The sequence below is a fragment of the Callithrix jacchus genome, chromosome 22, assembly GCF_049354715.1.
Source record: "Callithrix jacchus isolate 240 chromosome 22, calJac240_pri, whole genome shotgun sequence".
In the NCBI taxonomy this organism is placed as follows: Eukaryota; Metazoa; Chordata; class Mammalia; order Primates; family Cebidae; genus Callithrix; species Callithrix jacchus.
Genome location: NC_133523.1, coordinates 4,682,847 through 4,695,161, shown reverse-complemented (window position 1 = coordinate 4,695,161; position 12,315 = coordinate 4,682,847). Strand labels below are relative to the sequence as shown.

Genomic DNA, 12,315 nt, shown 5'->3' with positions numbered 1-12,315 from the left:
CAGAGGCCCCTCCTGACCTTCAGTCTCACTTTCCACCTGCTGCCCAGCACCAGCCTGGCCTCACCCGGCCTCTGGGCTATTGTCCCTGGCAGGTCACGTGGCTTCACAGGTCTACTCACCCTGAGGCTCTCATCAGTCAAAGCTTGGCTCAGGTCACCCCCTCTAAGGGGCCTTCCCTGACACCTCCCCAGAGTATCAGAGGCAGTCAGTCCTACTGCCTCGCCCCGTTCTGCCTTCACCTCCCTCCGCCTGCGGAGCCGTGTCACATACTAACGTGCTTACCTACCTGCCACAGGCCAGAGGGACCCGGGGCTTTGAAGCTGTGTTGTCTCTCTCAACACCAAGCACGGTGTATACAGTAGGTGCTTAATGAACACACACATCAGGCCGAGCGTCTTGGCTCACGCCTATAATCCCAGCACTTCGGGAGGCTGAGGCAGGCGGACCAGGAGGTCGGGAGTAGAGACCAGCCTGGCCAACATGGTGAAACCCTGTCTCTACTAAAAACACAAAAAGTGGCCAGGTGCAGTGGCACATGCCTGCAATCCCAGCGCTTTGGGAGGCTGAGGCGGGGGATCACAGGGTCAGGAGTTTCGAGACCAGCCTGTCCAAGACGGTGAAATCCTGTCTCTACTAAAAATATAAAAATCAGCCAGGCGTGCTGTTGGGCACCCGTAGTCCCAGCTACTCAGGAGGCTGAGGCAGGAGAATTGCTTGAACCCGGGAGGTGGAAGTTACAAGGAGCTGAGATCATGCCACTGCCCTCCAGCCTGGGCAACAAGAGTGAAACTCCATCTCAAAAATAAATAAATCTTCAAAAATTAGCCGGGCACGGTGGCACACGCCTATAGTCCCAGCTACTTGGGAGGCTGAGGCAAGAGAATGGGTTAAACCCAGGAGGTGAAGGTTGCACCAAACTGAGATTATGCCACTGCACTCTCGCCTGGGAAACAAGGCAAGACTCTGTCTCAAAAATAAAAATAAATAAACACATAGGGCCAGGTGCGGTGGCTCACACCTGTAATTCTAGCACTTTGGGAGGCCAAGGCAGGTGGAGCGCCCGAGGTCAGGAGTTCAAGACCAGCCTGGCCAACGTTGTAAAACCCCATCTCTGATAAAAAAAAAAAAAAGTAAGAAAACTTTAAAAAATAAACACACACATCAATGAGGACAAAGGGGAAAAGGAGGAAGGAACCAAGTCTGGTGGATTCAGACTCCTAAATTCAAGCTCAACCAACCAAGTCAGGCATGGGGAAGAAAGCCAGGAGACAGAGCTGAGAGGCCTGGGGCCGCCGCTTCCCAAGCAGACAAACAGGCAAGACGCCACGGGGCTGGCTGCGTGCCAGGCAGGAGTGAGACAACGCACACCTGCGTGGTGCCACATGCCTGCAGGATGATGTCACACAGCTGGTAACTGGGCAGTGGTAACGCGGGGGACACGCCCAGTGACCAGTGACCAGTCCCGTGCCCCTGGCAGCCTGTGGCTTTTGTTTGGTATTTTTGAGATGGAGTCTCACTCTGTCACCCAGGCCGAATGGAGGGCAATGGCGTGATCTTCGCTCACTGCAACCTCCACTTCCTGGGTTCAAGGGATTCTCGTGTCTCAGACTCCTGAGTAGCTGGCATGACAGGCATCCACCACCGCACCCAGCTGATTTTTGAATTTTTAGTAGAGATTCATCATGTTGAATTCATCAGGGTTTCATCATGTTGGCCAGGCTGGTCTCAAACTCCTGGGCTCAAGTGATCCACCCGCCTCAGCCTCCCAATGTGCTGGGGTGACAGGTGTGAGCCACCACGCCTGGACATTGTTTGCTATTTTTAAAAACTCCTGGACGGGCATGGTGGCTCACACCTGTGATCCCAGCTGTTTAGGAGGCCGAGGCATGTGGGTGGCTTGAGCTCAGAAGTTCAAGACCAGCCTGGGCAACAAGGTGAGACTCCCACCCGATCTCCACAAAAATACAAAAATTAGCCAGTCATGGTGGTGTATGCCTGTAGGTCCAGCTACTCAGGAGGCTGAGGCAGGAGGATCCCCTTAGCCCAGGAGTTCAAGGCTGCAATGAGCTATGACTGTGCCACTGCACTCCAGCCTTCGAGACAGAGCAAGGTACTGTCTCTAAATGTTTTTTCAATTTTTTTTTTTTTTTTGAGACAGCGTCTCACTCTGATGTGAGGCTGGAGTGCAATGGCGTCATCTCGGCTCACTGCAACCTCTGCCTCCCGGGTTTAAGCAATTCTCCTACCTCAGCCTCCTGAGTAGCTGGGATCACAGGGCCTGCCACGAAGCCCAGCTAATTTTTTTATATTTTTAGTAGAGACCGGTTTCACCATGTTGGTCAGGCTGGTCTCGAACTCCTGACCTCAAGTGATCTTCCCACCTCAGCCTCCCAAAGTGCTGGGATTACAGGTGTGGGCCACCACGCCCAGCCTCAAGTTTTTAATTTAAAAAGATCACTGTGGAAGGTCACAGCCTTTTTCCCAGAACCCCTCAGATGCTGAGCTTCTCCAGTCATAACAGAGCACCAGGGACAGACGGTGGGGACACGGTGATGCCAGTCAGCCCCTTCCTCTACATCCTCAGCACTTCCGCGCACCTTCACACTAAGGCACGGGACAGGTGGTTTCACAACATCCCACAGTCCTTCCTACAGCCACGGAGCTCCCAGGTGTCCTTCTTCCAAGCACCCCCCGCAGCCAGGCCTCTGCCTGTGCCCACCTCCCGAGCACCTCCTTCCTGCCAGGGGCTGAGCCGGGACCTTCACGACAACCTGGTGGCCAGCGCAGTGTCCCCAGGCCCCTTCTCACTCTGGGTAATTGAGGCTTGGAGCCATCAGAAGCCATTCACGGCTGAGAGGTGAGAGATGGCTCAGACCCAGACCACCAGCCCCAAAGACGCCACAGCCTCTTGCCCCTTCTGCCACCTCACTCAGGCCACTTGGCAGCCCACACAGCTGAAAGGACTCAGGCCAAAGGGCGAAGGAGGCGGGGGCAGAGGAGGCAGAGATGCCCTGGGGATAACCGGGGACACTCCATCTCCTGACCTTCCCTGATCAGTCTCCTGCCGTGAAAGCAAATACGGGCTCTGAGACCCAGGTGTGTGGGCTGAGACTGAGAGGAGGAGTGCGGGACAGCAGTTAAAAGGAAATACGCCAGCGACTCAGAGGCCAGGGGAGAGCCGAGTGGGGGCGGGGTCAGTCCCTTCCACACCTGTCCATCGGGACTGGCGGCTCTGGCCAGAGGTCACAGCAGAGGAACCATCACCCAGACCCACACTGCCCAACTGGGCTGTTATGCCCCGGGGTGTCTGGAAGCCAGGGATGCTGCTCAGCACCCTGCAGTGCCCAAGATGGCCCCACCCCAGAGAATGATCTAGCGTCAACGCCCACCGCACAGAGAAGAGACCCTGTCCTGCCCAAGTCAATTTCTTTGAAAAGCATCAGTAGGGATATTTCCCTCCTAAGACAGACCACCTGTCCTGAGTCTAAAGCCCATGCTGGGCCACTACCCCAATCCCCAGAGCCACCTCAGGCCCCGCTGCTGGCTCCCACCCAGGCCTCTTCATCACCTGCTGTCCCAGGAACCTGGGATGCCGCCCCGTAACACCACCTCCTCCAGGAAGCCTTCCTTCCTGCCCCCAGGAGATGTGCACCTCACTCACACCTCCCTCTCCAGACCCTGGGGCAGGACTGTGGCCCATCCTCTCCCACCCTGGCCCCTTGGCCACAGGGCTGGGGGCAGAATGTTCCAGGCCTCCATCATAATACAGGCCACCCAGAAAGCAGTCATCAAGGCCCCAGGAATGGCTACAGAGAGAGCGGGGCAAAGCCAACGAGCCCCGATCTGCAGCAGCAGCTATGGGGACTGGAGGTCAGGCGATCCTTCCAGAACCTTCCGCCCCGCTCCCACAGCAGTCCCGCTCACCTTGCACACATTGTGCTGACACACAGTCGTGATGGGCCGGAACACCAGCTCCTGACAGCAGATGCACTGGAACGCCTCCTCCACTTTACTCAGGAACACCTGGAACTAGAGGGAAGCATGTGTGAGGCCGGCAGAGACCCGGGACCAGGGCTCCCAGAGCTTGGCAGCCTCGTGCTATGCATGCACCAGGGTCCTCTAATTCTGTTCCCAGCCTTCACTCCAGGAGGTGGGGGCCACAATCGCCCCCATTCTGAGAAGAGAAAAACAGAGGCTCACTGGGCACGGTGGCTCACGTCTGTGATCCCAGCACTTTGGGAGGCCGAGGCGGGTGGATCGCCTGAGGTTGGAGTTTGAGATCAGCCTGATCAACATGGAGAAACTCTGTCTCTACTCTACTAAAAATACAAAATTAGCCAGGTATGGTGGCACATGCCTGTAATCCCAGCTACTTGGGAGGCTGAGGCAGGAGAATCGCTTGAACCCAGGAGGCGGAGGCTGCAGTGAGCCGAGATCGCACCACTGCACTCCAGCCTGGCCAACAAGAGGGAAACTCCATCTCAAAAAAGAAAAAAAAAGGGAAAACAGAGGCCCAAGAGGCATGAGCCTCACCAGAAATCCCCAACACCCCAAGTGGGGAGGATGGGGTGGAGCCATTGCAGGGACACGGGCCTCCATGGTGCAGGGAAGGACCTGGATGCGACCAGCTGGCACCACCAAGCATGCCCACACTGAGTCAAGACAGGGCTTTTGCCCCTGGCCAGGCGCAGTGGCTAATACCTGTCATCCCAGCACCTTAGGAGTCTGAGTCGGGAGGATCGCTTGAGCCAGGTATTCAAGACCAACCTGGAAACACAGTGAGACCCCATCTCTACAAAAAAGTCTTTAAAAACTAGGCCGGGCATGGTGGCTCACACCTGTAATCCCAGCACTTTGGGAGCCGAGGTGGGTGGATCACCTCAGGTCAGGAGTTCAAGACCAGCATGACCAACAGGGTGAAACCCTGTCTCTACTAAAAATACGAGATTAACCAGGTGTGGTGGCAGGTGCCTGTAGTCCCAGCTACTCAGGAGGCTGGGGCAGGAGAATTGCTTGAACCGGGAGGCAGAAGTTGCAGTGAGCCCAGGTCATGCGATTGCACGCTCCAGCCTAAACAACAGGAGCGAAACTCCATCTCGATAAAAAAAAATAATAATAAAAATAAAAATATAAAAGTGGGCATGGCCTGGGAGTTTGAGGCTGCAGTGAGCTGTGTTCGTGTCACTGCACTCTAGCCTCGGTGACAGAACATGCCCTCAGGAAAGAAAGAAAGGTTCTCCGGAGGCACGGGTCTCTGCTCTGCTGGCATAAGGCACGCTGAGCACCCACACGGGCCACCAGCACTCCAACTGCGGGGGACTCGAAAGACACCTCCTCCTGCTTGGAGCTAAGTGTGGGGACCAAAGGGACACAAGTGAAGGGTGGGGGTGGGAGAACGCAGCCGAGACCTGGAGGGGCTGCCCCAGCGTGGAGCGGGTGGGCGTGGGGAGAAAACCCTGTGAAGAGTATGCCCTGAAGGAAATGGGAGAAGAGGAACCCCCGAGATGGCCTTGGCCACAGCTGCATCCTGGGACCTCCAACTATCACCATCCACAGCCAAGGAGGAATGGCACGTGGGACTGAGTGACGGATCTGGAGCTGAGAGAGCATCCTGGGTGGCGGGGGGGCCTGATGTCACCCCCAGGTCCTCCCGAGAGAAGGGAGGAGGGTGAGAGAGACTGGAAGAGCATGCGCTTTGGCTGTGAAGGAGGAGGGAGGGGCCCTGAGCCGAGGGAGGCAGGTGCCCCTAGACGCTGGGCAAGGCTGGAATCGGGGTCTCCCCCAAAGCCCCCCGGAGGGCCTGGCCCTGCCGGTGTCCTGACTTTAGCCCAGCAAGGCCCGTGTCGGGCACCCGGCCCCAGAGCTGTGACACGTGAGTCGCTTTGCACTCTTAGGCTTGGGGTCACTTTCCAACAGTTCCAGGGGACACAAACAGAAAGGAGGACGGCAGGGACCAGGGAGGGGGTGCCAGGGCCGGGGAGGGGGTGCCAGGGCAGGGGAGGGGACGCCAGGGAGGGAGTAAGGGTTTCCTGGGGCCAGGGTGTCCTTCTGGGGGGAAGAGAAAGATCTGGAGGTGATGATGGTGATGCTTGCAGAACGACATGGGCGTGCTGAGTGCCACTGAGATGGTGAAAATGGTAAATTTCCCACGCAAATCAGCGGGACGAGTGAGCCACGCGTGCCTACCGGGCTGCCGCTCGCTGGCCGGTCCTTGAGTGATGCCAGGACCTCATTCCACAGCTTGGCATTGCTCTTGTCCTCTCTGATGAGGCTGCTCTGCTGGGCCGTGAGGCTGTACGGCTCCACCTTGCTTTTCTTGGATAACCGGCGCGGGGACCCGGCCCTGCCTGGGCCACCTCCTAGAAGACAACAGAGTGCGTGAGGGAGGGGCAAGTCGCCAGAGCTGCCAGAGACACCCACCTGCCCCACACCCACAAGATGCCCACCTGCTCCCATGCCCACGAGACGCCCACAAGATACCGACACTACACCCCCACAATGCCCACCTAATCCCACGTCCACAAGATGCCCACCCCACGCCCCCAAAATGCTCACCTGGTGACTTCCGCTTCCATTTGCCCTTGCCCGTCCTGGAGGCCGAGAAGCCCCCCTCCTGCTCCTCCTCCTCCCTTTTCCTGTTCTCCTTCTCCCTCTCTCTGTTGGCCAGGGCCTCCAAGTAGCCTTCCGGATACTGCAGGAGGAGGAGGATGGGCACCAGTCAGCCTTCCGGGCCATCTGGAATTGTCCGCACACTACCTAGAGCCCACTCTTCCCGCCCCCTTGCCAGGTCTGGGTTTCCAAACACACCTGACCCCCGATCTCCTGAAGAGCACAGGGGAGTCCTCCTTTATCCTGCTTTGATGAGGTTTCAATGACCCAAAGTCAACTGAAAATGTCACATGGAATATTCCAGAAACAATTCCTAACTTGTAAATTGCACACCGTTCTAAGTGGCGTGATGAAACACGGCATCGTCCCGCCGGGATGTGAACCCTCCCTTTGTCCAGCATCTCCCAGCTGGCCCAGCTACCCGCCCGGCAGTCACTCAGCACCGTCTTACCGCAGTACCTGTGTTCAAGGAACCCTCGTCTCACTTCATAATGGCCTCTGGCCCATTGTTGAATAATAATGTATTATTATGATAATCATCATTAAATATGATTTAGTATTAAATATAAATTTTTTTTTTTTCCTGAGACAAAGTCTCACTGTCGCCCAGGCTGGAGTGCAGTGGCACGATCTCGGCTCACGGCAACCTCTGCCTCCCAGGTTCAAGCGATTCTCCTGCCTCAGCCTCCCAAGTAGCTGGGACTACAGGCTAAATATAAAATACTAATGTTAAGCATTATACTTTTTACTAAAGAAGTCCAGCACTTTGGGAGGCCAAGGCAGGGAGTTTGAGACCAGCCTGGGCAACCTAGCAAGATCCCGTGTCTACAAAAACTACAAAAATTAGCCCGGCGTGGTCGCATGCGCCTGGAGTCCCAGCTACTCGGGAGGCTGAGGCAGGAGGATTGCTTGAGCCCAGGAGTTCGAGGCTGTAGTGAGCTATGATCGCACCGCTGCACTCCATCCTAGGCAGCAAAGCAAGACCCGGTCTCAAAAGTAAAAATAACAGGCCGGGCGCGGGGGCTCACACCTGTAATCCCAACACTTTGGGAGGCCAAGGCGGGTGGATCACAAGGTCAAGAGATCGAGACCATCCCGGTCAACATGGTGAAACCCCGTCTCTACTAAAAATACAAAAAATTAGCTGGGCATGGTGGCGCGTGCCTGTAATCCCAGCTACTCAGGAGGCTGAGGCAGGAGAATTGCCTGAACCCAGGAGGGGGAGGTTGCGGTGAGCCGAGATCGCGCCATTGCACTCCAGCCTGGGTAACAAGAGCAAAACTCCGTCTCAAATAAATAAATAATAAATAAATAAATAAATAAATTGGCCCAAAAGTGCAAGAGTAGTGATGTTGGCGACTTGGATATGCTAAAGAGAACCCAAACATGCAAAGGAGAAGATGCGAATCTCATACTGTGCCTGATGTATCGGTGAAGCTTCATCACCCGCATAGACGTATACAAAAAAACACTGTGGGCCGGGCGCGGCTCACGCCTGTAATCCCAGCACTTTGGGAGGCCGAGGCGGGTGGGTCATGAGGTCAAGAGATGGAGGCCGTCCTGGCCAACATGGTGAAACCCCATCTCTACTAAAAGTACAAAAAATTAGCCGGGTGTGGTGTGTGTGCCTGTTGTCCCAGCTACTCGGGAGGCTGAGGCAGGAGAATTGCTTGAAATCGGAAAACAGAAGTTGCAGTGAGCCGGGATCACGCCGCTGCACTCCAGCCTGGCGATGGAGCGAGACTCTGTCTTGAAAAAAAAACATCATGGCCGGGCGAGGTGGCTCAGGCCTATAATCCCAGCACTTTGGGAGGCCAAGGCGGGCAGGAGTTCAAGACCAGCCTGGCCAACATCAGGAAACCCCGTCTCTACTAAAAATACAAAAATAAACTGGGCGTGGTGACACGTGCCTGTAATCCCAGCTACCCAGAAAGCTGAGGCAGGAGAACTGCCTGAACATGGGGAGGTGGAGGCTGCAGTGAGCCGAGATCGCCCCCCTGCACTCCAGCCTGGGCGACAGAGCAAGACTCCCTCTCAAAAAAAAAAAAAAAAAACAACATTCTATATCTAGGGTTCAGTACTATCTCTGCTTTCAGGGCATCTGCTGGGGACTCTGGTAAGTGGGGGGCACCTGCAGACTCAGCTCATCCTTAACTGTGGAGCCCCGAGCAACGGCTAATCCTGTCTAATCCCAAAGCTTCCCTGGGAACCAGAGGAGACGACATAATCAGCCAGGCTCCACCTGGCAGGGCCCGGTTAAGCGCATTTAACGCGGGCGAAGGCCGGTGACGTGTCCAGCGTCACATCCCACCAATAAGAATTTGTTATCTTTGCCATTTACATGAGGGCGGGCACATATCGGCTTCTAGGGCCCCCAGGGTAAATGTTTGCCAGCCTTACGGGTCTGGACCTCAAGCAGAGGGCAGGTTACTACAGTGAAGGAGTGTGACTGCTTCTCCAGAAACTTCACTGACGAACCGAGGACTCCGGCCCTCCCTGTCCTCACAGGGCATCATTGCCCTATTTTGAGGGCACCTACAGTCACATGTGACTCTCCAGTGGCTGGATAAATCTTCAGTATCCTTTCACACCCTTTAAGTTGCAATGAAGATGACAGTCATAAAAAAAAAAATCCTGGCCAGGGTCAGTGGCTCACACCTGTAATCCCAGCACTTTGGGAGGCTGAGGCAGGCAGATCACCTGAGGTCAGGAGTTCAAGACCAGCCTGGCCCACATGGTGAAACACCATCTTTACTAAAAATACAAAATAGCTGGATATAGGGGTGCGTGCCTATAATACCAGCTACTTAGGAGGCTGAGGCAGGAGAATTGCTTGAACCGGGAACCTGGAGGCGGAGTGCAGTGAACTGAGATGACACCCACCAGCCTGGGATATACAGTAAGATTCTATCTCAAAAAAAAAAAAAAAAATTCCCGGCCAGGGTCAGGGCTCATGCCTGTAATCCCAGCACTTCGGGAGGCCAAGGCAGGTGGATCACCTAAAGTCAGAAGTTCGAAACCAGCCCACCCAACGTGGCAAAACCCCACCACTACTAAAAATAAAAAAATTAGCCGGGCATGGTGGTACGTGCCTGTAATCCCAGCTATTCAGGAGGCTGAGGCAGGAGAATCACTTGAGCCCAGGAGGTGCAGGTTGCAGTGAGCTGAGATCGTGCCACCACACTCCAGCCTGGGCAACAGAGTGAGACTCTGTCTCAAAAAATAAAACAGAAAATTTAAAAATGGCTGGGAGTGGTGGCTCATGCCTGTAGTACCAAGACCTGGGAGGCAGAGGCAGGTAAATCACCTGAGGTCAGGAGTTTGAGTCAGCCTGGCCAACATGGTGAAACCTCATCTTGACTAAAAACACAAAATTAGCCGGGCATGGTGGCACATGCCTGTAATCCCAGCTACTCAGGAGGCTGAGGCAGGAGACTTGCTTGAACCCAGGAGGCAGAGGCTGCAGTGAGTTGAGATCGTGCCACTGAACTCCAGCCTGGGGGACGAGCCAAACCGCATCTCAAAAAAAAAAATCCCACTCCCACCAGACGCTGAGGCTTTCTCTCTGGTTACTATTTTTCTCCCTAGTTCCTCAGCTTGTGAAATTCCCCACTGCACAAACCTGCCCAAATGACAACCTTGGTGACCCCCTCCGGGAGGCGATATCAGGCTCTCTACAGCAATTAAGATTCCCTAAATAATCCCACAACAATTCATCTGCTGGAACGCAACTCCACGCAGCAGACAGAAGACACCCCAATTGCGGAGCAAAAACCCTGCGCTGCTGGCTGAACAAGCTCTCGGCAGCCCCCGCAGCGGCGGTGAGGAGGTGGGATGGCTCGGGGGTGCACATCCTCCCCATGTTCCCATCCGGACCTCCCTGGATTCCACTGATTTGGCTGCTTCGTTTTTTTTTTTTTTTTTTTGATGAGCCAAGTGAAAACAGAAGAGACCAGATGCCTGCCTGATCCGCAGCAATCCCTTTACAGAGAGAATGGAGAAGCGAGTCTGCTTTTACACTCAGGCGCAGCAGGCGGAGACGCAAATGTCATCTGTGTCTTCCCAGCAGCCCCTGGCTGGGGGGATTTATATAGGACAGCTAAGGCGGTGCCGTCAGCGGGGGCCCTGGAAAACAGGAAAGCTGGGGCCCGGGACAGGAGGCATCCCAGACCATGAGTGCCACATGTTCAGGGCGGGCCCCTTCTGTGACCGCAGTGACGACAGCCTCCAAGCATGGCACGCTGGCACCCAGGCTGTCCAGATGGGAAGTGCCAGAGCTATCACGGAGCCCAGCGGTGCCCCTATTTTTGAGACAAAGTCTCGCTCCGTCACCCGGGCTGGGGTGCAGTGGCACCATCTTGGCTCACTGCAACCTCCACCTTCCGGGTTCGAGCAATTCTGCCTCAGCCACCTAATAGCTGGGATTACGGGCGCCCACCACCATGCCCAGCTGATTTTTGTATTTTTAGTAGAGACGAGATTTCACCACAATGGCCCGGCTGGTCTTGAACTCCTGACCTTAAGTGATCCATCCACCTTGGCCTCCCCAAGGGCCAACCCCCATCCCGGATGCACCTGCATGGTCAGCCCCAGCTTCTTGATCCGGTCCTTCCCCTCCTTCGTCCAAGGGCCAGGCTCATCATCGTCCCTCCGCAGGAGGTAGCGCCACACGAGGAACCCGGACTTGCCCTTCTCTGGCCAATACTTCACCACCTGCGGGGAGCGGGCAGCAGTGTCATCAGAGGCAGCCCCGGCGGGCACGGATTCCCCAGCCTCCCCGAGGGGCACTCACCTTGTAGATGCCATCATAGCGGTTGCCCTCGGCGGGGGCGTACTTGCTGTGCTTGCCACCCTTCATGTTGCGCACCACCCTGACTGGCTTCCCCGACCGCCAGTCCTTGGCCTCCGCCCCTTCTTGGTCATTGATGGGAGCAAAGCAATTGAGAGCCAGCGCCCTGAGGGGACAACCAGGACCACTGCATTACAGGTGAGGATATGACACACAGAGGGGACAACCAGGACCCGTGCGTCATAGGTGAGGATATGCCACACAGAGGGGACAACCAGGACCCGTGCGTTATAGGTGAGGGTATGCCACACAGAGGGGAGAACCAGGACCCGTGCGTTATGGGTGAGGGTATGCCACACAGAGGGGAGAACCAGGACCCCGTGCGTTATCGACGAGGTATGCCACACAGAGGGGACAATCAGGACCCGTGCGTTATAGGTGAGGGTATGCCACACAGAGGGGACAACCAGGACCCGTGTGTTATGGGCGAGGGTATGCCACACAGAGGGGACAATCAGGACCCGTGCGTTATAGGTGAGGGTATGCCACACAGAGGGGACAATCAGGACCCGTGCGTTATGGGCAAGGGTATGCTACACAGAGGGGACAACGAGTACCTGTGCATTACAGGTGAGGATATGCCACACATAGGGGACAACCAGGACCCGTGCGTTATGGGCGAGGGTATGCCACACAGAGGGGACAACTAGGACCCGTGCATTATAGGTGAGGGTATGCTACACAGAGGGGACAACGAGTACCTGTGCATTACAGGTGAGGATATGCCACACAGAGGGGACAACCAGGACCCGTGCGTTATAGGTGAGGGTATGCCACACAGAGGGGACAACCAGGACCCGTGCGTTATAGGTGAGGGTATGCCACACAGAGGGGAGAACCAGGACCTGTGCATTATA

At 55.8% G+C, this 12,315-nt stretch overlaps 1 protein-coding gene across 5 annotated transcripts in view; it reads right to left on the bottom strand.

Annotated features, from left to right (window-relative positions):
• The window catches only part of UHRF1 (ubiquitin like with PHD and ring finger domains 1), a 49,270-nt gene that overhangs the window by 1,572 nt on the left and 35,383 nt on the right, over window positions 1-12,315 (bottom strand). For all 5 annotated transcript variants that reach the window (XM_035284748.3, XM_035284749.3, XM_035284750.3 and 2 more), the window contains exons 12-16: window positions 11,402-11,564; window positions 11,185-11,322; window positions 6,556-6,691; window positions 6,187-6,359; window positions 3,925-4,029 (exon numbers count right to left, since the gene is read on the bottom strand). In XM_035284748.3, coding sequence (XP_035140639.2) covers window positions 3,925-4,029; window positions 6,187-6,359; window positions 6,556-6,691; window positions 11,185-11,322; window positions 11,402-11,564 — 715 coding nt within the window. The remainder of the gene's footprint in view (window positions 1-3,924; window positions 4,030-6,186; window positions 6,360-6,555; window positions 6,692-11,184; window positions 11,323-11,401; window positions 11,565-12,315) is intronic.